At 49.4% G+C, this 24044-nt stretch overlaps 1 protein-coding gene across 7 annotated transcripts in view; it reads left to right on the top strand.

Annotated features, from left to right (window-relative positions):
• The window catches only part of LOC139546608 (mitogen-activated protein kinase kinase kinase kinase 4-like), a 114396-nt gene that overhangs the window by 62488 nt on the left and 27864 nt on the right, over positions 1-24044 (top strand). The window contains exons 13-22 of one of the 7 annotated variants that reach the window (XM_071355173.1): positions 164-325; positions 425-526; positions 9646-9801; positions 11318-11566; positions 13301-13407; positions 18460-18608; positions 18886-18983; positions 19898-20076; positions 20236-20353; positions 20924-21220. In XM_071355173.1, the coding sequence (XP_071211274.1) occupies positions 164-325; positions 425-526; positions 9646-9801; positions 11318-11566; positions 13301-13407; positions 18460-18608; positions 18886-18983; positions 19898-20076; positions 20236-20353; positions 20924-21220 (1617 nt within the window). The remainder of the gene's footprint in view (positions 1-163; positions 326-424; positions 527-9645; positions 9802-11317; positions 11567-13300; positions 13408-18459; positions 18609-18885; positions 18984-19897; positions 20077-20235; positions 20354-20923; positions 21221-24044) is intronic. The other 6 variants (XM_071355174.1, XM_071355176.1, XM_071355175.1 and 3 more) reach the window with 6 other exon arrangements.

Below are 24044 nucleotides of genomic sequence, written 5' to 3' on the forward strand. Positions count from 1 at the left end.
CCCTGGGAAGCAGGACGAGCACAATAAGAAATGGCTAGCTTATCTCATAATGGCCAGATATGGTGACCATAAACAAGACAGCTAACTAGCTCAGTGTGTTAACTGATAGTGATGTCAGTGCTCCTGATACCTGCTCTCTGTCGCCCTCTGTGGCTGTCCATAGCAACAGCGTCGCGAGCGGGAGATGAGGAGGCAGCAGGAGCGTGAGCAGCGGCGCCGCGAGCAGGATGACAAGAGGCGTATGGAGGAGGTTGAACGCCGGCGTAAAGAGGAGGAGGAGCGCAGGAGGGCAGAGGAGGAGAAGAGGAGGGCTGACCGCGAGCAGGTAGGAGAACTCTCCATTGACAACACTCTCCTTCATAGTACTTGTAGTCTTCCCTGACACTTGATGACCTGTGTGTCTGTGTGTGTGTTTTATTGTCAGGAGTACATCCGTCGCCAGTTGGAGGAGGAGCAGAGGCACCTGGAGATCCTGCAGCAGCAGCTGCTCCACGAACAGGCCATGCTACTGGTGAGACCAAACTCTGTAAGCCTATCTATCTACTTCTATCCATCTAGATATCTCCCATTATCCATCTGTTCTTCTAGCCTTCTAAGTCATTGGATTGTAATTTATGGGTTTCGCTCCGTAGTAGGGTGTTGGAGAATGGCTAGCAAGTTTTAGATTTATTGAAGTCACACTACTCTAACTGTCTCAAGAAAATCTGGTTAGAGTATGTCACAGTATGGCAGATCTGAAGGGAGCTAACTATTGAGCTTGGAGGTTATGAATTCTCTGGGCCAAGTTGTGGAAGTCAGTGTTTATTACAGTTCTTAAGTGATGTCACCAGGATGTGTCCTATCTACAGGAAGAGAGGGGTTTCATTGTTTCTTTCCCAATGTTCCTAATTCTGCTGAGACGGTGTGTTAGCGGATCTGCGTGGCAACGTGTTTATGTTGTGTATGTTGTTGAAGGCCTATGTTCCTCCAGGGGTTTGAGAAGAGGACATTAGATCATGTGAGGATATGATCACTCACCTCCTTCCACACCATCACTTAGTTCACACCAACATTGTGTGTCATTGATTCTGTTACACGGTCTTACTGTCCCCCACCATGTCTTCTTACTCATCATCAACTTTTAGCTCAGTCATTTTTCCTTTACACTTTAAACCAATATTTGGGCTATACTGGAATAGTCAATATTCTCAAAGCATTCAAACACTTAGAATAATTGGGTCCCGGTGAAAATACAAACCCATTAATCAGTTTCCTGGTTACATGGATACAGCTTCCACCATTAAGACACCAGCCTTCATTCTACAGAACTCCTTCAATTAGAACAGCACACACCATGGAAAGTTTAGATGATGCACCACCACACCTCCCTGCACTCAGGAGCACAAGTGGAAGGAGCTGGAGGAGCAGCGTAAGGTCCAGAAGCTCCAACAGCAGGATCAGTCCTACCTACTGCTTCTCCAACAGCAGGATCAGTCCTACCTACTGCTTCTCCAACAGCAGGATCAGTCCTACCTACTGCTTCTCCAACAGCAGGATCAGTCCTACCTACTGCTTCTCCAACAGCAGGATCAGTCCTACCTACTGCTTCTCCAACAGCAGGATCAGTCCTACCTACTGCTTCTCCAACAGCAGGATCAGTCCTACCTACTGCTTCTCCAACAGCAGGATCAGTCCTACCTACTGCTTCTCCAACAGCAGGATCAGTTCCTACCTACTGCTTCTCCAACAGCAGGATCAGTCCTACCTACTGCTTCTCCAACAGCAGGATCAGTTCCTACCTACTGCTTCTCCAACAGCAGGATCAGTCCTACCTACTGCTTCTCCAACAGCAGGATCAGTCCTACCTACTGCTTCTCCAACAGCAGGATCAGTTCCTACCTACTGCTTCTCCAACAGCAAGATCAGTCCTACCTACTGCTTCTCCAACAGCAGGATCAGTTCCTACCTACTGCTTCTCCAACAGCAGGATCAGTCCTACCTACTGCTTCTCCAACAGCAGGATCAGTCCTACCTACTGCTTCTCCAACAGCAGCCCCTGCCGCCAGCCACCAACAGGCCTCAGTCCCCACAGCAACTGTTGATTCAAGAGAGGACCAAGTCCCCACAGCAACTGACTTCTGACCCCAAAGGCCCCGCCACAATCGGAGAGGTGAAACCCAGCTCCGTTGCCATGACACTGCTGCTGAATGCTACCATTGCTTGTGCTGCTGCTGTCATAAACACCTTTAAGAATACTATCTACTGTAGGGGGTGCACCACTGTGGGGCATGTGGCTTGATTGCTGGTGTGAGGGACTTTCACTTTATTGGTCATATTACTATTCTTGCTCAGGATGAGACAACGTTCAACAGTTTCCTGTGTGTATCAAGAATGTTCTACCACCCAAAGGACATCCAGCCAACTCGACACAACTATTGGAAGCATTGGACTCAACATGGGCCAGCATCGCTGTGAAACGCTTTCGACACCTTGTAGAGTCAATGCCCTGACGAATTGAGGCTGTTCTGAGGGTAAAAATGTGGGTGGGGGGGTGGTTGTAAGCAACTCAATATTAGGAAGGTATTCTTAATGTTTTGTACACTGTGTAGAAACTACAGATACAGCCCTGTCTAAAGTACCGACCCATATCCTTTCTACATTCAAATGGCAGTCTATTAGCATTTCACCATTCCCCAATCTGTCCAATCAAATATTCAGTGAAGAGTACAGTTTGGGATTTACATTAGCAGACGCTCTTGGTGAGTTACAGTTAGTGCATTCATCTTAAGATCGATATGTGGGACAACCACATCGCACACATCACATCACAATCACTTTATTGAGGAAAAATACATACTCTATCAGCTAACATGCTGACCAGACTGGACACGTCGCGTGCGCGAGCGTCGCAAAATAAATGTAGAAATCCATGTTATTCAATTATTGCACCCACACTGCTTGCGCGCGCCAACGAGCGTCTGCGACACCAAGGGCTAAAATAGATGTCGTTCCTATTTCTGACGCAGATCGCGCTGCAAGTCCTGCCTCTCCCATCTCCTCATTGGTTTATAGAAGCAGGTACCCATGTGCCATCTTCTCATTGGTTATACCCATGTGGGTGATAGAAAGACGAACTGTTTTGCCGGTAGTCGTGGTAATACAATGAAAGTTTAGATGCGATCACCATATAATTTAAACGATGAAAAAGCCTGGAAGGAGAAGAGATGACTAGAAACGATTCGGTTGGCCGTGTTATGTGTGGATTAATTGTCGGAGTAGAGATCCTTGTGCATTTCAGGTAAAATAACAACTCAATGTTTATATCCCAGGACAAATTAGCTAGAAACAGCAAGCTAGCTAAATAGGACAAATTAACGTTAGCTAGCAAGTGCAAGCTAACTAGCTAAATTACCATACATGTTTAATGCTTTTCGACCTGTCCCCAAATGAATGTCATTGGTTTAGAGTTTGTTTTGATATTTTAACCTGCGTGTCGTGATCGCGTTTGGTGTGGGGGGGCAAAATAAATTTATGCACGATAGCGCACGATGGCACACGCGCGCAGCCGGTTTGGGCAAGGTGTAAGTCAGCGCTAGTAAGGGGGGGGGGGTGTTTGATGGCACAAGTGGGGAGCCCAGCCAACAGCGAGTTGCAATAGTCCAGACGGAAGATGAGGAGTGCCTGGTTAAGGACCTGTGCCGCTTCCTGTGTGAGGTAGGGTCATACTCTACGGATGTTCAAGAACATGAACCAGCAGGAGCGAGTCACTGCTTTGATGTTTGCAGAGGACGACAGGCTGTTGTCCAGGGTCACGCCAAGGTTCTTTGCACTCTGGGAGGGGGACACCGTGGAGTTGTCAACAGTGATGGAGAGGACTTGGAGTGTGGAAGCTTTCCCCGGGAGGAAGAGCAGCTTCATCTTGTTGCGCTTGAGGTGGTGGGCCGACATCCAAGCTGAGATATCTGCCAGGCACGCAGAGATGCGTGCCGCCACCTGGGTGTCAGAAGGGGGAAGGAGAAAAGAAGTTGAGTGTCATCTGTATAGCAATGATAAGAGAGACCATGTGAGGATATGATGGAGCCAAGTGACTTAGTGTATAGAGAAAAGAGGAGAGGACCTAGAACCGAGCCTTGGGGGACACCAGTTGTGAGACTACGTGGCGCAGACACAGATCCTCTCGATGTCACTTGGTAGGAGCGGCGTGCCAGGTAGGATGCAATCCAAGAGTGTGCAGAGCCTGAGACCTCCCAGCCCTGAGTGGGTGGAGAGGAGAATCTGATGGTTCACCTTGTTGAAGGCAGCGGATAGATCCAGGAGCATGAGAACAGAGGAGAGAGAGTCAGCTTTGGCAGTGCAGAGAGCCTCCGTGACACAGAGAAGAGCTGTTTCTATTGAGTCAGCCGCCTTGAAGCCTGACTGGTTAGGGTCAAGAAAATCATTCTGAGAGATAGTGAGAGATTTGGCCAGAGACAGCACGCTCAAGTGTGTTGAAAATAAAGGGATACCAGTCTGTAGTTTGACGTCAGAAGGGTTGAGTGTTGGTTTCTTGAGGGGAGTGACTCTGGCCATTTTGAAGTCAGAGGGGATGCAGCCAGTGGTCAGGGATGAGTTTGAGGAATGGGAGAAGGTCTCCAGAGATGGTCTGGAGAAGGGAGGATGGGATGGGGTCGAGCGGGAAGCTTGTCGGACTGCCGGACCTCACTAGTTGCAGGATTTCATCTGAAGAGAGAGGGGAGAAAGAGGTCAAGGTGAAGGGTACTTCTGTGTGAGTGGGACCATTGGACACAATAGGCTGAGTGAATGAGGAGCGGATGTCGTCAACCTTCTTTTCAAAGAGGTTGACAAAGTCATTGGCACAGAGGGAGAGGGAAGGTGTGGAGAATTGAGGGTTTAAAACGGGTAAAATAGTTTCCTAGGGTTAGAAGCAGAAGCTTTACATTTAGAGTTATAGAAAGTGGCTTTAGCAGCAGATACAGAGGAAGAGAAGGTATAGAGGGAGTGAAAGGATGATAGGTCCTCCGGAAGTTTTGTTTCCCTCCATTTAAGCTCAGTTGCCCACAGCCCTGTTCTGTAAGCTCGCAATGAGTCACTCAGCCACGGAGCAGGAGGGAAGGGCCGAGCCAGCTGGGAGGAAAGGAAACAGTGTGAGTCATAGGATGCGTAATGGGAGGAGAGGAGGGTTGAACAGGCAGAATCAGGAGACAGGAGGAGAGAAGGATTTAGCAAAAGGGAGAGAGGACAGAAGAGGAGAGAGTAGTGAGAGAGAGAGCAAAGATTGTGATAGCGCATGAGCATCTGGGTAGGGGCTGTGGCTAGGGTTGGAGTAGAGGGAGAAACAAAGTAGTGATCAGAGAGACCTGGAGGTTGGTTGCAGTGAAACTAGTAGGCGTACAGCCTCTAGTCGTGCGAGGGGTGGGAGGGGAGGGGACTGGGAGGGGACTGGGAAAGGGTCCGTTCAAAAGAGGCAAGGAGGGGAAAGGAAGTTGGAAAGAAATTAATCAAAGGCAGCGATAGATGACAACAATGTTAAGCTTGAAATGGACAAGTGACAGTGACAGCATGGAATATAAATGAGGGTGAGTGAGGGAGAAAAGAGAATCCCCACTTAGGAGAAATTAGTAGCCCTGTGCCACCTCCACGACGACCAGATGCTCTTGGACTATGAGAGAAAACATAGTCAGATGAAGAGAGAGTAGCTGGAGTAACAGTGTTCTCTGGGGTGATCCATTTCTCCGTCAGAGCCAAAAAGTCAAGGGACTGAATGGCAGCATAGTTCCAAACGCTGCCAGAGACCAGGAATTCCACATGGGTTTTGTGCCCATGGTACACTAAATTAGAAGGGTTGCAGCCAAGGGGTGGGGAGTGTCTGTAAAGCCTACAGGGAGAAGAGCAAACAGGTATAGAAAACAAGTACATAGTTGCCAAAGCTACAAAAGACTATGCAGAACAACTCGGCAGAACCATCTTTGTTTTTTCGGCAACGCTCTTAATTTTGCAACGAGCCGTCGCTGATAGCTCCCGCTGAAAAAACGGGAGCCTGAAGTACTAACACTAGTTGCTAATTTCCTTGTAGAGGTAAAGAGCACACCTCCCGGTACCTATTGCCGGTACCAAATTGGATGCAGTCTATCACAGTGCCATCCGTTTTGTCACCAAAGCCCCATATACTACCCACCACTGCGACCTGTACGCTCTCGTTGGCTGGCCCTCGCTTCATACTCGTCGCCAAACCCACTGGCTCCAGGTCATCTACAAGTCTCTGCTAGGTAAAGCCCCGCCTTATCTCAGCTCACTGGTCACCATAGCAGCACCCACTCGTTGCACATGCTCCAGCAGGTATATCTCACTGGTCACCCCCAAAGCCAATTCCTCCTTTGGCCACCTTTCTTTCCAGTTCTCTGCTGCCAATGACTGGAATGAACTGCAAAAATCACTGAAGCTGGAGACTCATCTCCCGCACTAGCTTTAAGCACCAGCTGTCAGAGCAGCTCACAGATCACTGCACCTGTACATAGCCCATCTGTAAACAGCCCATCCAACTACCTCATCCCCATACTGTATTTATTTATTTATCTTGCTCCTTTGCACCCCATTATCTCTACTTGCACATTCATCTTCTGCACATCTACCATTCCAGTGTTTAATTGCTATATTGTAATTACTTCGCCACCATGGCCTATTTATTGCCTTAACTCCCTTATCTTACCTCATTTGCACTCACTGTATATAGACTTTTTTTCTTCTTTTTTTTGACTGTATTATTGACTGTATATTTTGTTTATTCCATGTGTAACTAACTCTATGTTGTTGTATGTGTCGAACTGCTATGCTTTATCTTGGCCAGGTCGCAGTTGCAAATGAGAACTTGTTCTCAACTAGCCTACCTGGTTAAATAAAGGTGAAATATATATATATTTTTTATATATATATATATATATATATACTTTTTTTTGATAATTGCCTAGGAGAGGAGAAACCACTCCCCCTCCAATACAGCCACTGATTACAACGGCAACAGTCGCAAATTGCCCTACTACTTAATCCTGGTTAATGTGTCAACAATCATCTGCAAGTTAATATCAGTCAGCAGTTCCCACACCAAGTAGGCTACTGTGAAGACAGGCAGCACTTAAAGTAGATGGCCCTAGATAGCAAAAAGACGGTACTAGACAACAACCGATTTAAGACAAAAATGATACTTATCACTCATGGAGATATCAGGAGTCCTCTGGCTATAGAATGAAGCACAGTTGATAAATGGAGACAGACGCCTGTTGTCAGATAGAGATGCAGCATCTTGGACATTTTTTAACTGCCCACTTCTTTATATTTAGATCCTCTTCAAACTAAATGATTATGAACATAAAACTTGAAGCTGTGCTTTGTCAGTCAACGCCTGCTTTGCAACTACTAAAAGCTTTTATGATGTTTTAGGTTTTGAATCAATTACCAGAAGGATCTCATCGTCTCTATTCATCATTCAATTAAACCTATGTAGATAGATCATTTTTGGGGGGGGCAATATACTGTATATGAAATGTGAAGGGTTCTGTCCACTTTCAGTCCACATCCATCTGCACTTATTTCGCTTCCTCACACTTCTTAACATTTTACACACATAATGCCATTATTCAGTCATCATTCCCCACCGCCCCAGAGGTTTGTAAGACAATGTCGTTAACATGATTGCCACGTTTTCCTAACAGACATGAAGATTACATAAGTATTATTTCCCCTCATTGAAGCCCTTTCGAGGGTATAGTAACATGGACCACTCTGTTCCGGGGGGGGGGGGTCACCTCAGCAGTTCTAATAAATGCTGCTGTTGTCGCTATCCTAGAGCTAATGACCCAGTCTGATATAGAGGTGGCTCATTTGGCCTTGCTCTGCTGTGTATCCCTGGTTCTACCCTCTACTGGCCTGACCTGCTCAATCAATCAATCAAGTTTATTTTATATAGCCCTTCGTACATCAGCTAATATCTCGAAGTGCTGTACAGAAACCCAGCCTAAAACCCCAAACAGCAAGCAATGCAGGTGTAGAAGCACGGTGGCTAGGAAAAACTCCCTAGAAAGGCCAAAATCTAGGAAGAAACCTAGAGAGGAACCAGGCTATGAGGGGTGGCCAGTCCTCTTCTGGCTGTGCCGGGTGGAGATTATAACAGAACATGGCCAAGATGTTCAAAATGTTCATAAGTGACAAGCATGGTCAAATAATAATCAGGAATAAATGTCAGTTGGCTTTTCATAGCCGATTATTAAGAGTTGAAAACAGCAGGTCTGGGACAGGTAGGGGTTCCATAACCGCAGGCAGAACAGTTGAAACTGGAATAGCAGCAAGGCCAGGTGGACTGGGGACAGCAAGGAGTCATCATGCCCGGTAGTCCTGACGTATGGTCCTAGGGCTCAGGTCCTCCGAGAGAGAGAAAGAAAGAGAGAAGGAGAGAATTAGAGAGAGCCAAGATTTTCAAAATGTTCATAAATGACAAGCATGGTCAAATAATAATCAGGAATAAATGTCAGTTGGCTTTTCATAGCCGATCATTAAGAGTTGAAAGCAGCAGGTCTGGGACAGGTAGGGGTTCCATAACCGCAGGCAGAACAGTTGAAACTGGAACAGCAGCAAGGCCAGGTGGACTGGGGACAGCAAGGAGTCATCATGCCCGGTAGTCCTGACGTATGGTCCTAGGACTCAGGTTCTCCGAGAGAGAGAAAGAAAGAGAGAAGGAGAGAATTAGAGAGAGCATACTTAAATTCACACAGGACACTGGATAAGACAGGAGAAGTACTCCAGATATAACCAACTGACCCTAGCCCCCCGACACATAAACTACTGCAGCATAAATACTGGAGGCTGAGACAGGAGGGGTCAGGAGACACTTTGGCCCCATCCGATGATACCCCCGGACAGGGCCAAACAGGAAGGATATAACCCCACCCACTTTGCCAAAGCACAGCCCCCGCACCACTAGAGGGATATCTTCAACCACCAACTTACAATCCTGAGACAAGGCCGAGTATAGCCCACAAAGATCTCCACCACAGCACAAACCAAGGGGGGGCGCCAACCCAGACAGGAAGATCACGTCAGTAACTCAACCTACTCAAGTGACGCACCCCTCCTAGGGACGGCATGAAAGAGCACCAGTAAGCCAGTGACTCAGCCCCTGTAATAGGGTTAGAGGCAGAGAATCCCAGTGGAGAGAGGGGAACCGGCCAGGCAGAGACAGCAAGGGCGGTTCGTTGCTCCAGAGCCTTTCCGTTCACCTGCTGCTTACATTATCACCTGCAGGGAAAGAGTCAGGAGGACAGGGGTCTAGAGTCTGGATTTTGTCAGCTGAATGGTTGAAACTAACCTGTCTCTCCTATCCTCAGGTGCAATACTAAACAGGTCTTGTTTTGTTGACTGTCTTCTGCCAGCAGGCCTCCTTTGATGCACTAATACATGATGAACAAGCCTCCCCTGTTGTTCTTCGTGTCATAATATCTCTCTCTAGTTGTCATGTTGTGGTAATGCTTTCTAGTCCCTGCTAGTGTGCCTGTTCTTCATGGGGGTCCTAACTGATCTTACTACTGACCCTCCCACTGCTGCTGTGGCTCCATCCTCTTTGGTCTGGTGACGGTAAATGACTGTCCCTCTCTCTGTCCTTGCTGTCTGTCCCTCCAGGCCGATGAGAGGTACCGTAAGAACATCCAAGGATCTCCTCAGGCTGCCCAGGTTAAGGTCCAGCCCCCAGTTCCTCCCCGCGCCGCTGAGACCGTCGCTAATGGAAACGCCCCCGTGGCCGCCCCGCCCGCCATGCACAGACCCATGGAAGCCCAGGTAACCAAGACGGCAACCAAGATGGCCTACCGGCAGTAGCTTATTCCTCCTTTAGCTACACTGTCCTTTTCCGTAATTATTTTTTCCAATCCCTAATTCTTTCCAGGTAGTTCTAACAGGGCGGTCTCTCTCCCTCTCTCTCGCTCTCTCTCCGGGTTGTGTATCAGTAGTGGTGTCTAACTAGCTACAGTAGATGACTGTTTTTGTGTTCACTATCTTTCTCTTCTCCCCCTCCCTCTGTTCTAGCCTCCGTTCTAGCTGAATTATTTCACTGTGCGGAGAAATGTGGGCGTTGTTCTCTGTCCCTTAACGATGACATAGTTGAACTTTCTAGTCCCTTACTGATGACAAAGTTGATCTTTCTGGTTCCTTAATGGGTTCCTCCAATGTCTTTGATGCTTCCCTGGGTGACAGCCTATCCTCCACCACTGTGTTAGTATGAAGTCCAGGCTGCTTGCTTCTGATCTGGCCACTGTTCAATACCAGCTTCACCCACTCACTCTATCTCTGACTGCCTTCTGTATTATGTGAGTGTGTGTGTGTATGTGAGTGTATGCATTGCCAGGTTGGTTGAGATGTTGAATTATTTATAAAAGTATAGCTGTTACATTGGGACTGTGTGCTAAACAACACAAACACATCCAGAATTCATCTTTCTGTTTTCACAGTGACTCAGTATATTTCTCATCTCATCTGCTCAGGGAGAAAGACTCAACCAGCCCAGCCTGATTACAGTCATTGTTACAGTTCACCATTCAGGGCAACATTCTTTTTTTGGATAATGTCATGGTGATTAGATGAAACATTGTTGAATTTGGTGGCAATGATGATGATGTAATTGATTGCTACATTTTTTAACAGAGCCATTTAAATGCATTAGTCACTTCACTCATTAGTGACACGTCATTAGAGACCGATATGAAGCGTGATGACATGGGCTCGTTACAAAAGACTCATTTGTTGAGGGATACGTCTCTTTCTATGGGGCTTCATGTCTGAGGGCTTCTCAGTGCATATTTGAAAGTAATAGGACATGGAATAAATTCAGCTATAAACCTAGTATTGATATGTTCCTATTGGATGATACTCTTCTCAGTTACTTTTCACCAAAAAAGTCTCCTTGAATATGTGCATGCCATATGTGAGTGTGTGTGATTGTGTCTGTCCATGCATGATGCTAGCTCATCTGTGAATAGCTTGTTTATGTGATCCATGCTCATTCTCACAACTGGTGATGAGACTGACGCATCATGAGCACCAAAACAGGTGGAGCTGTCATTGGCTGTCTGTGATGTGAACCAATCAAATCTGTCTTCCTAAGACTTCATATTGGTTACATGACTGCTCCACCCATTTTTATGCTTCCTGAAGCTTCAGTATCCAATCACTGTCTGCTGCCTGTGTTTGTGGTCTTGTTCTCTTGTTGTGTCTCCCTCCTCCTCCCCAAAAACCTCCCCATTCCTCCAAATGTGTCCACCCCTCTGATGAACCCCGTCTGTCTATCTGTCTCTGGAAGGTCCAGTGGTCCCACTTGGCCGCTCTAAAGAGCAGCATCGCCACTCCCCCTGTCGTCTCACGCTCTCATTCCTTCAGTGAGCCCATCGTCCCTGGCTTTGCACACCTCAACCTGCGCTCTCAGGAGCAACACCATCAACCTGCACCATCACCATCATCATCACCGCTCGCACGCACTGACCTGCAGCCCCACCCCCAGCCTAGGGCCACTCCCCTCGAGAAGGCCCCCACAGACGTCTCCCCTCCCAGGGTAAGAACAGGCCTATCCCCTGGCAAAGGCGAGTAGACTGTTAGTCATTTGATGACTTTACTAGGAAGTCTGAACTGTAGACAGGTAGTCACTAGATGGCCATGCTGGAGAGGACAATATTGGAGTGAATGAGCAGAGTGACGTTGTCTCAGTAATAGCTAAGATGGGGCGACCTCCTCCTAGAGCTCTGCTGCCCGACCCGAACCCGACGGGCCCCAACATTATACATCGGGTTAGGGCAGGGTAAGGCTTATTTTTTTCTTCAGTAACTAGGGTACGGGTCGGGCTCGGGTATCACTAAATTGATCGCTAACATTTTGAAGCTGAGCCATTTGCTCATGCTCTGCTGCGCTGTACAGTCATATCTGACTAAGATAATAACATGGCGTCAGATGTGCTTCAACCTAGTCAAATATAAAACAGGAGAGATTATTTCACTGAAAAGAATTGTTGCTTGAGTTTTGAGTGATGAAAGTAGCTAACAGCTAACTGCTCTCTGTCTCGTCATAGAGCAGAGCAGCCCAAGCGGAACCGTTGCTATGGATACTCAGACCCAGAGCCGCCATGAGAAAAGCACATGCAGAGCAAACAGAGTGCATGAGCGAGTGACGGACAGAGGAGCAGCTAATGGATTTACTAATGGAGGAAGTTATTTCTGATTTCGGGTTTTGAGCAGGCCTTCAATTTGTCAGAATCATTCGGACCTTAACGTCGCGGGCATGGCTCGGGCTCTGACTTAAAATTCAAGCCTGTGCAGGGCTCTACCACCTCCTCACCCTGGCCTGCTGAGAGGATTCAGAGAGAGCAGAACGTTATGAAAGGATTAGAGGTCCATTTTCTGTTCTCTATTCCCCCTCTATTGTCTCTCCTCACAGAACCTTCTCTCGTTCAGCCTCCCAGACCTCAGAAGGAGACTGTTTTAGAAATAGCAGAGAAAGAAAGCTGCAGCAGCAATCACTTGAATGCTGAGTGCTTTTGCATCTCAGCATTTTAGAAATGCTCCCAAATGAATGGGACGCTGGAGGCTATCACAAATGAGGGGTAGGATTCCGTCTGTTCAAGGAAAATATTCATCCTGTTGAAATCCAGACGTTGGCCCCTTTTTTGCCCCCATCTGCACAAATTAGAGGTGGAATTATTGTCCTCTCTTCACATAGGGCCTACCTATCAAACATCACTTCCTCTTCGTTGGTGAGGTATGAGTATGTCATTTCATGTTCTGCCCCCTCCACTTCCCAAGCGAGCCTCTGTTAGTGTCTCAAATCAATGTCAGTGTTAGTTAGTATTCCTTCTGAATGGAGCGGCTGTTTGTTCTGCTCTGCTCTACTCTGCTCTGCTCTGCTTTGGATGCTGCGCCCTGTTCTTAGGCTATTTTCCCTCCTGTCCCCTGGAAACTACTACAGAGGGATGCTAACAAATCAATATTATAACCTGACAACTGTGTTTGTGTTAAGTCAGGGGTTGATAAGGGAAGAGTGTGGATATAATGCTGTCTTTTGCTGTGTATCAGACCTAACTCTTTCAGTGGGGTGACTTTACACAGTGTGGGTATGGGTGGAACATCATTTGGACATTGTAGTAACGTTGTCGGGACCTTGTAAGGACGTCTTAACAGTGTGTCCAGCGTTTCTGCTCCTGGCACCCCTATGTCACGCTCTCTCGTGCATACACGCACTCCGAGTGTGTGTGTGGCCGTAGAGTTTGTGTGAGAGCTGGCATCTGTCTGTATGGAAGGTTCCTGTGAGGACAACGTCCAGGTCTCCAGTACTGTCACGCAAGGACTCCCCTTTCCATGGCAATGCCACGCCTAGCAACCCGGTGAGCCAGAGGAAAGCCAGCAGGTACCTTTTCATGTCCCTCTTTCTTTTTCTATCTGCCCTTTCTCTGTCTCTCTCCGTCCGTCTCTCTGTGTCTGTCTCCCCCTCTATTGTACTATTTCACCATCCCCCTCTCCTCTCCTTTCCTCTTCTCTTCGAGTGTTCAGTACTGTAATGTAAAACCTCTTCACTGTGTGTCTGTCTGTTCTCCGTGGAGTCCTGGTCTTCTCTGTGTGTGGATACTGTGTGGGAGGGTTTTATGTAACATTACTCACTGCTCTGCCCTGTGATACATATCATTGTCTCCTATTTGTGTGTTACCTTTTCTTTCTTAGCAATTCTCTATAATGCTGAGCCTCATCTCCTGTGAGACTTTGTGTGCATGTCTGTGTCTATGAAAATGTATGTGTCTATATGTGTCTGTCTATTAAAATGTACCGTATCAGGCAAAAGTTTGGACACCTACAGGTTTTTTCTTTATTTTTACTATTTTCAACATTGTAGAATAATGGTGAAGACATCAAAACTATGAAATAACACATATGGAATCATGTAGTAACCAAACAAAGTGTTAAACAAATCAAAATAGAATTGAGATTTGAGATTCTTCAAAGTAGCCACCCCTTTGCCTTGATGACAGCTCTGCACACTCTTGACATTCTCTCAACCAGCTTCATGAGGTAGTCACCTGGAATGCATTTCAATTAACAGGTGTGCTTTTGTTAATAGTTCATTTGTGGAATTTATTTCCTTCATGCGTTTAAGCCAATCAGTTGTGTTGTGACAAGGTAGGGGTGGTATGGAGAGTGGCTGGAGAGAATAGCCCTATTTGGTTAAAGACCAAGTCCATATTATGGCAAGAACAGTTCAAATAAGCAAAGAGAAACGACAGTCCATCAATACTTTAAGACATGAAGGTCAGTAATTATGGAACATTTCAAAAACTTTGAAAGTTTCTTCAAGTGCAGTCACAAAACCCATCAAGCTCTATGAGGAAACTGGCTCTCAAGAGGTCCACCACAGGAAAGGAAGACCCAGAGTTACCTCTACTGCAGAGGATAAATTCATTAGAGTTAACTGCACCTCAGATTGCAGCCCAAATAAATACTTCAGAGAGTTCAAGTAACAGACACATCTCAACATCATCTGTTCAGAGGATGTCACGTTCCTGACCTGTTTTCTGTTGTTTTTGTATGTGTTTAGTTGGTCAGGACGTGAGCTGGGTGGGAATTCTATGTTGTGTGTCTAGTTTGTCTGTTTCTATGTCAGCCTAGTGTGGGTTCTCAATCAGAGACAGATGGTAGTCGTTGTCTCTGATTGAGACTCATATATAGGAGGCTTGTTTTGTGTTGGGATTTTGTGGGTGTTTGTTACCTGTCTCTGTGTTTGTGTTCTGCACCAGATAGGTCTGTATCGGTTTTGCACGTTTGTTATTTTGTTTTGTTAATTTGTAGTGTTTGTTGGTTTGCCATTAAAATCATGAATACCTCCTACTCCGCATCTTGGTCCGATCCATGCTCCTCCTCGTCCGAGGAGGAGAACGACATTGACAACCGTTACAGAAACACCCACCAAACCCCGACCAAGCAGCGTGGCAACGGGCAGCAGCAGCAGTACAAGGAGGAATGGACATGGGAGGAGATTCTGGACGGAGAAGGACCCTGGGCAGAGCCAGAGGAGTGTCGCCGTCCCAAAGCGGAGCTGGAGGCATCAAAAGCGGAGAGGCGTCATTATGAGGCGCTTGCAAGGCAGAGTGGCTGGAAACCCGAGAGGCTCACCCAAAAATTTCTTGGGGGGGGGGCTAAAGGGGAGTGTGGCGAAGCCGGGTTGGATACCTGAGCCAACTCCCCGGGCTTACCGTGGAGTGAGAGGGCGTCGTACTGGTCAGACACCGTGTTATGCGGTAAAGCGCACGGTGTCCCCAGTACGCGTGCTTAGCCCAGTGCGGGCTATTCCACCTTGCCGCACTGGGAGGGCTAGGTTGGGCATCGAGCTGGATGTCATGAAGCCGGCCCAACGTATCTGGCCTCCAGTACGTCTCCTCGGGCCGGCGTACATGGCACCAGCCTTACAGGTGGTGTCCCCGGTTCGCCTGCATAGCCCAGTGCGGGCTATTCCACCTCGCCGCACTGGCAGGGCTACGGGGACCATTCAACCTGGTAAGGTTGGAGAGGCTCGGTGCTCAAGAGCGCGTGTCCTCCTTCACGGTCCGGTATATCCGGCGCCACCTTCCCGCCCCAGCCCAGTACCACCAGTGCCTACACCACGCACCAGGCTTCCAGTGCATCTCCAGAGCCCTGTTCCTCCTCCCCGCACTCGCCCTGAGGTGCGTGCCCTCAGCCCGGTACCTCCAGTTCCGGCACCACGCATCAGGCCTATTGTGCGTCTCAGCCGGCCAGAGTCTGCCGTCTGCCCAGCGGTGCCTGAACTGCCCGTCTGCCCAGCGGTGCCTGAACTGCCCGGCTGCCCAGCGCCGTCTGAGCCATCCGTCTGCCCAACGCCGTCTGAGCCATCCGTCTGCCCAACGCCGTCTGAGCCATCCGTCTGCCCAACGCCGTCTGAGCCATCCGTCTGCCCAACGCCGTCTGAGCCATCTGTCTGCCCAACGCCGTCTGAGCCATCTGTCTGCCCAACGCCGTCTGAGCCATCTGTCTGCCCAACGCCGTCTGAGCCATCCGTCTGCCCAGCGCCGTCTGAGCCATCCGTCTGCCAAGCGCCATCTGAGCCATCCGTCTGCCACGAGCCGTTAGAGCCGCCCGTCTGTCCCGAGCCGTTAGAGCCGTCCGTCAGTCAGGAGCCGCTAGAGCCGTCCGTCAGTCAGGAGCCGCCAGAGCCGCCAGCCAGTCAGGAGCCGCCAGAGACGCCAGCCAGTCAGGAGCCGCCAGAGACGCCAGCCAGTCAGGAGCCGCCAGAGACGCCAGCCAGTCAGGAGCCGCCAGAGACGCCAGCCAGTCAGGAGCCGCCAGAGACGCCAGCCAGTCAGGAGCCGCCAGAGACGCCAGCCAGTCAGGAGCCGCCAGAGACGCCAGCCAGTCAGGAGCCGCCAGAGACGCCAGCCAGTCAGGAGCCGCCAGAGACGCCAGCCAGTCAGGAGCCGCCAGAGACGCCAGCCAGTCAGGAGCTGCCAGAGACGCCAGCCAGTCAGGAGCTGCCAGAGACGCCAGCCAGTCAGGAGCTGCCAGAGACGCCAGCCAGTCAGGAGTTGCCAGAGCTGCCCTACAGTCATGAGCTGCCCTACAGTCATGAGCTGCCCTTCAGTCATGAGCTGCCCTCCAGTCATGAGCTGCCCTCCAGTCATGAGCTGCCCTCCAGTCATGAGCTGCCCTCCAGTCATGAGCTGCCCTCCAGTCATGAGCTGCCCTCCAGTCATGAGCTGCCCTCCAGTCATGAGCTGCCACTCAGTCATGAGCTGCCACTCAGTCATGAGCTGCCACTCAGTCATGAGCTGCCACTCAGTCCGGAGCTGCCACTCAGTCCGGAGCTGCCATTCAGTCCGGAGCTGCCACTCAGTCCGGAGCTGCCACTCAGTCCGGAGCTGCCACTCAGTCCGGAGCTGCCACTAGTCCGGAGTTGTCCCTCTGTCCTGAGCTACCTCTCTGTCCTGGGCTACCTCTCTGTCCTGTCCTGGGCTACCTCTCTGTCCTGAGCTACCTCTTTGTCCTGAACTACCTCTCTGTCCTGAGTTGTCTCTTCTATTGTAGAGGGGAGTTGGTGAAGGTTCCTGGACCATGGTCGGGGGCGAGGGTCGCCACTCAAGGGACGCTAAGGAGGTGGACAAAGACAATGGTGGAGTGGTGCCCTCGTCCACCGCCGGAGCCGCCACCGCGGACAGATGCCCACCCAGACCCTCCCCTTGAGTTTTAGGGGTGCGCCCGGAGTTCGCACCTTGAGGGGGGGGGTTCTGTCACGTTCCTGACCTGTTTTCTGTTGTTTTGTATGTGTTTAGTTGGTCAGGACGTGAGCTGGGTGGGAATTCTATGTTGTGTGTCTAGTTTGTCTGTTTCTATGTCAGCCTAGTGTGGGTTCTCAATCAGAGACAGATGGTAGTCGTTGTCTCTGATTGAGACTCATATATAGGAGGCTTGTTTTGTGTTGGGATTTTGTGGGTGTTTGTTACCTGTCTCTGTGTTTGTGTTCTGCACCAGATAGGTCTGTATCGGTTTTGCACGTTTGTTATTTTGTAGGTTGTTTGTAGTGTTTCACCTGTGTTTGTATTAAACATGTTTAACACTAGCCGCGCTGCATTTTGGTCCTCTCCTTCACCCCTGGAAGAAAACCTTTACAGAGGAGACTGTGTGAATCAGGCTTCATGGTCGAATTGCTGCAAAGAAACCACTACTAAAAGACACCAATAAGAAGAAGAGACTTGCTTCGGTCAAGAAACACGAGCAATGTACATTAGACCGGTGGAAATCTGTCCTTTGGTCTGATGAGTCCAAATTAGAGATTTTTGGTTCCAACCGGCGTGTGTTTTTGAGACACGGAGTAGGTGAACGGATGATCTCCGCATGTGTGGTTCCCACCGTGAAGCATGGAGGAGATGGTGTGGGGGGTGCTTTGCTGGTGACATTGTTGGTGATTTATTTGAATTCAAGGCATTCTGCAGTGATACGCCATCCAATCTGGTTTGTGCTTAGCCGGACTATCATTTGTTTTTCAACAATGAGTTGGGATGAGTTGGACCGCAGAGTGAAGGAAAAGCAGCCAACAAGTGCTCAGCATTGGTGGGATCTCCTTCAAGACTGTTGGAAAAGCATTCCAGATGAAGCTGGTTGAGAGAATGCCAAGAGTGTGGAAAGCTGTCATCAAGGCAAAGGGTGGCTACTTTCAAGAATCTAAAATATAAAAGATATATTTTGATTTGTGTAACACTTTTTTGGTTACTACATGATTCTATATGTGTCATTTCATTGTTTTGATGTCTTCACTATTATTTTACAATGTAGAAAATAGTACCAATAACTTAAAACCCTAGAATGAGTAGGTGTGTCCAAACTTTTGACTGGTATTGTATATATTTTGCCTATATGTAAAGTATGTGTGTCTGTAATATAAAACCTCTGTCTCTCTCCACAGTGCTGCAGCGGAGCCGCATCTGCTGTGGGAGCGGGTGGAGAAGCTGGTCCCCAGGCCAGGCAGTGGTAGTAGTGGTAGTACTGGCAGTTCCTCTGGCTCCAGTAACTCCAGCTCTCACAGCGGCTCAGGGGAGAGATTCAGAGCCCGCTGTGAGTCTTATGTTCCCTTGATACACACACGCACACACACATGCATAGTCTCATGAGGAGTTTCTTACATACACACTCTCAAGACACACACACATAACTATTGTATACAAAGTACTCAGTTATTGGTAATCAAATGATAATACATTTAGCACCACATTGCAGTATTGGATTACAGTATATGATTCATTAGAGTACATTAGCCATTGAATACACTACAAAAAATTCTCCACATAGCTCTTTAGTTTACTGACCAGTATCCCCGCTGTCCCCCTCTCAGCTTCATCAAAGTCTGAGGGTTCTCCCCTTCAGCGCCCAGAGCATGCTGGGAAAACCCCAGAGGAGAGGAAGGAATTGGTCAGACCTAACCAACCGGTGGTGAGATCTTACCCCCGTAAAACTATTGGACTAGCTGACTAGTGTACAAGCTAGTGTACTAACTAGTGTTGAATGAGACCAAGTGTTGTGATAATTCAAAAAGCGGTGGAAATAACAGTTTTGAGTGGGAATGACGGTTTTACAATGATCTGACATAGTACTTTGTGTGTTTCGCCCTCTGCGCTGTGGATTACTGGTACTCATGTGAATTCTGTAGGGGAAGTGGTAAGCTAGAGTGAAATAGTGTGTGTTTGTACTGACAATCTCATTGGCTGAAGGGTTCTGTACTAATGACTTGCCTCTCTCCTGATTGGTGCTATTTTACTCATGCTCCTTTTAACCTCTGTCTCCTCCCCTATACTTCTTATATTTATTTCTATTGGATCATTCAATCTCTCTCATACTTGCAGCCCCTTCCTTCCTTGTATGCTCTGGTCTGGTCTGGTCTTGTCATCTGATGACTCACTAACCTCTTCCAGCCTTGTGGACAGATTGGAATTATGGCAGCAGTGTGTAATTACTCATGTGGCGGCAGGGTATCCCGAGCTGACAAGGTACAAATCTGTTGTTCTGCCCCTGAACAAGGCAGTTAACCCACTGTTCCTAGGTCATCATTGAAAATAAGGATTTGTTCTTAACTGACTTGCCTGGTTAAATATATAAATCTCTTTTCTCATCTCCTGTTGGCTTTGCTACTCACCGGCCCACTCCTCATTGGCTGGCGCACCTGTGATTTCACTTCCTCCCCAAGCAGCTTCCTGCATCCTGTCTCCTGCATTTAACCCTGCGAATGACCCGGCAACAAATCCACAACCCGGAAAACGAGAGCTAAAGAGAGAGAGAGAGAGACTGAAAGAGAGGGGGAAGGAAACAGAATTTGACCTCTAACCTCTGACCCCCATCCTCCTTTCTAGGACCTGACGGCACTGGCCAAAGAGCTGCGTGCAGTGGAGGATGTTCCACGCCCCCACAAGGTGACGGACTACTCCTCATCCAGTGAAGAGTCGGGTACCACAGATGAGGATGATGATGAAGAGGTGGACCAGGAGGGAGGGGAGGAGTCTACCTCAGGACCAGAGGACTCTCGGGCTGTGTACGTAGAGGAGGACCTGTACCTGAACCCCAACCCTATCCCTACTCACAATGACATCATATTGCAATGACATTTGAGCGTGTGATTGCGGTGAAGGGAAATTAATGTGATTAGAACAATCTCTTCCTGATTCTCTGTTTATGCCACCTCCACCTCCAGCTCTTCGAGGCTGAGCAACGGTGAGACGGAGTCGGTGAAGACTATGATCGTTCACGAGGAGGGCGAGAGTGACGCTAAAACCACACCCTGTAAAGATGGCACTCAGATCGTCAGACCGGTAAGGCCAACACCCAGGCCACACCGTCCACCTCTCTTATAACAACATATCAGTCACACACTGTAAACCTTTTTAGTTATTTTATTGTGATATTTCATTCACTCATTTGTCCCTTTATGGTTTATCCACTGTGTTTAATATTGTGTTGGACCTTGCTTTGTTATTTGTTCTCTCATTGTTTACTTTGTGTTGCTGGTGAAGCCAAGGGGTCAGGGTTAGAATGGAAAGGGCTTTGTTAACTTGAAGAAATGCACCGACTCCCAGTATTAACCACCGGTTCTCCCATTGGATGACAGCATAGTCCTGCAACAGATTGAACATCATAAAATGCCTCCAATAAAGTCATAGAAATAATTTAGAGTAAAATTACACTTTTGGTCTCTGTTATTGACAATTCTCTTTTCCTTAATCCCCAAATGAATGTGTCTGAAGTCTCTTACAGTAGTAGACTGTAGCTTCAGTAGCCTACTTCAGTAGACTAGTCTTCCCTTAACACAAGTAGCCAATAGAATCCCTCCTCCTCAGGGAAAGAAACTTAGACCCAAAGTGTGCCCCTGTTCTTACTTCCAGAGTTCAGGTGACAGCAAAAAGCAACCTGTCCCCAGCCCTGGTCAAGGCCCTGTCCTTGGCTTTGTCCCCAGCCCCGGGCTGATTCACCCTGCCCTCCAGGGCCACCCCGGTCTCCAAGGCCATCAGGAGAGAAATGGCTTTGCAGGCCGCATTCACCTCCTGCCTGACCTGATCCAGCAGAGCCACCACTCCCCCTCCTCCTCTGCCTCCTCCTCCCCCTCCTCCTCCAGCCTGACCAGCCCCACCATGTCAATGTCCCCCCAGAGCCCCCTGGACAAGCTCAGCATGCTACTGGAGGTATGTCCCTCTTAGCCTCCTTCTGGCCCATGGTCCCTGGTCCTCCCTCAGGCCTGGGTCTGTTAGGAACTGGTTGCATCTGGTAGTGCTCTCTCTCTCTCTCTCTCTGTCTCTGGCCACCTAGTGGTGTTGTCTCTCTCTCTGTCTCTGGCCACCTAGTGGTGTTCTCTCTCGCTCTGTCTCTGGCCACCTGGTGGTGCTCTCTCTGTCTCTGGCCACCTAGTGGTGTTCTCTCTCTCTCTGTCCACCTGGTAGTTCTCTCTCTCTCTCTCTCTCTCTCTCTGTCTCTGTGTCTCTGTGTCTCTGTGTCTCTGTGTCTCTGTCTCTGGCCACCTGGTGGTGCTCTCTCTCGCTCTGTCTCTGGCCATCTGGTGGTGCTCTCTCTCGCTCTGTCTCTGGCCATCTGGTGGTGCTCTCTCTCGCTCTGTCTCTGGCCATCTGGTGGTGCTCTCTCTGTCTCTGGCCACCTGGTGGTGCTCTCTCTGTCTCTGTCCACCTGGTAGTGATCTCTCTCTCTCTCTCTCTCTCTCTCTCTCTGTCTCTGGCCACCTGGTAGTGCTCTCTCTCTCTCTGGCCACCTGGTGGTGCTCTCTCTCTCTGGCCACCTAGTGGTGTTCTCTCTCTCTCGCTCTCTCTCTCTCTCTCTCTCTCTCTCTCTCTCGCTCTCTCTCTCTGGCCACCTAGTCGTGTTCTCTTTCTCTCTGGCCACCTGGTAGTCCTCTCTCTCTCTGGCCACCTGGTAGTGCTCTCTCTCTCACTCTCTCTCTCTGGCCACCTAGTGGTGTTGTCTCTCTCTCTCTCTCTCTCTCTGGCCACCTAGTGGTGCTCTCTCTCTCTCTCTCTCTCTCTCTCTGGCCACCTAGTCGTGTTCTCTTCCTCTCTGGCCACCCGGTGGTGCTCTCTCGCTCTCTGGCCACCTGGTAGTGCTCTCTCTCTCTCTCTCTCTCTCTGTCTCTGGCCACCTAGTGGTGTTCTCTCTCTCTCTGTCTCTGGCCACCTGGTGGTGTTGTCTCTCTCTCTCGCTCTCTCTTTCTCTCTGGCCACCTAGTGGTGTTCTCTCTCTCTCTGTCCACCTGGTAGTTCTCTCTCTCTCTCTCTCTCTCTCTCTGTCTCTGTGTCTCTGTGTCTCTGTGTCTCTGTGTCTCTGTGTCTCTGTCTCTGGCCACCTGGTGGTGCTCTCTCTCGCTCTGTCTCTGGCCATCTGGTGGTGCTCTCTCTCGCTCTGTCTCTGGCCATCTGGTGGTGCTCTCTCTCGCTCTGTCTCTGGCCATCTGGTGGTGCTCTCTCTGTCTCTGGCCACCTGGTGGTGCTCTCTCTGTCTCTGTCCACCTGGTAGTGATCTCTCTCTCTCTCTCTCTCTCCCTCTCTCTGTCTCTGGCCACCTGGTAGTGCTCTCTCTCTCTCTGGCCACCTGGTGGTGCTCTCTCTCTCTGGCCACCTAGTGGTGTTCTCTCTCTCTCGCTCTCTCTCTCTCTCTCTCTCTCTCTCTCGCTCTCTCTCTCTGGCCACCTAGTCGTGTTCTCTTTCTCTCTGGCCACCTGGTAGTCCTCTCTCTCTCTGGCCACCTGGTAGTGCTCTCTCTCTCACTCTCTCTCTCTGGCCACCTAGTGGTGTTGTCTCTCTCTCTCTCTCTCTCTCTGGCCACCTAGTGGTGCTCTCTCTCTCTCTCTCTCTCTCTCTGGCCACCTAGTCGTGTTCTCTTCCTCTCTGGCCACCCGGTGGTGCTCTCTCGCTCTCTGGCCACCTGGTAGTGCTCTCTCTCTCTCTCTCTCTCTCTGTCTCTGGCCACCTAGTGGTGTTCTCTCTCTCTCTGTCTCTGGCCACCTGGTGGTGTTGTCTCTCTCTCTCGCTCTCTCTTTCTCTCTGGCCACCTAGTGGTGTTCTCTCTCTCACTCTCTCTCTCTCTGTCTCTGGCCACCTGGTGGTGCTCTCTCTCTCTCTCTCTGGCCACCTGGTAGTGCTCTCTCTCTCTCTCTCTCTCTGTCTCTGGCCACCTAGTGGTGTTCTCTCTGTCTCTGGCCACCTGGTGGTGTTGTCTCTCTCTCTCGCTCTCTCTCTGTCTCTGGCCACCTAGTGGTGTTGTCTCTCTCTCTCTGTCTCTGTCTCTGTCTCTCTCTGTCTCTGGCCACCTAGTGGTGTTCTCTCTCGCTCTGTCTCTGGCCATCTGGTGGTGCTGTCTCTGGCCACCTGGTGGTGCTCTCTCTGTCTCTGTCCACCTGGTAGTGCTCTCTCTCTCTCTCTCTCTCTCTCTCTCTCTCTCCTCTGTGTCTCTCTCTGGCCATCTGGTGGTGCTCTCTCTCGCTCTGTCTCTGGCCATCTGGTGGTGCTCTCTCTGGCCACCTGGTGGTGCTCTCTCTGTCTCTGTCCACCTGGTAGTGATCTCTCTCTCTCTGTCTCTGGCCACCTGGTAGTGCTCTCTCTCTCTCTGGCCACCTGGTGGTGCTCTCTCTCTCTGGCCACCTAGTGGTGTTCTCTCGCTCTCTCTCTCTCTCTCTCTCTCTCTCTCTCTCTCTCTCTCTCTCTCTCTCTCTCTCTCTTTCTCTCTGGCCACCTGGTAGTCCTCTCTCTCTCTGGCCACCTGGTAGTGCTCTCTCTCTCACTCTCTCTCTCTGGCCACCTAGTGGTGTTGTCTCTCTCTCTCTCTCTCTGGCCACCTAGTGGTGCTCTCTCTCTCTCTCTCTCTCTCTGGCCACCTAGTGGTGTTCTCTCTCTCTCTCTCTCTCTCTCTCTCTCTCTCTCTCTCTCTCTCTCTCTGGCCACCTAGTCGTGTTCTCTTTCTCTCTGGCCACCTAGTCGTGTTCTCTTCCTCTCTGGCCACCCGGTG

This window comes from Salvelinus alpinus, chromosome 20 (assembly GCF_045679555.1).
Source record: "Salvelinus alpinus chromosome 20, SLU_Salpinus.1, whole genome shotgun sequence".
Classification (NCBI taxonomy): domain Eukaryota; kingdom Metazoa; phylum Chordata; class Actinopteri; order Salmoniformes; family Salmonidae; genus Salvelinus; species Salvelinus alpinus.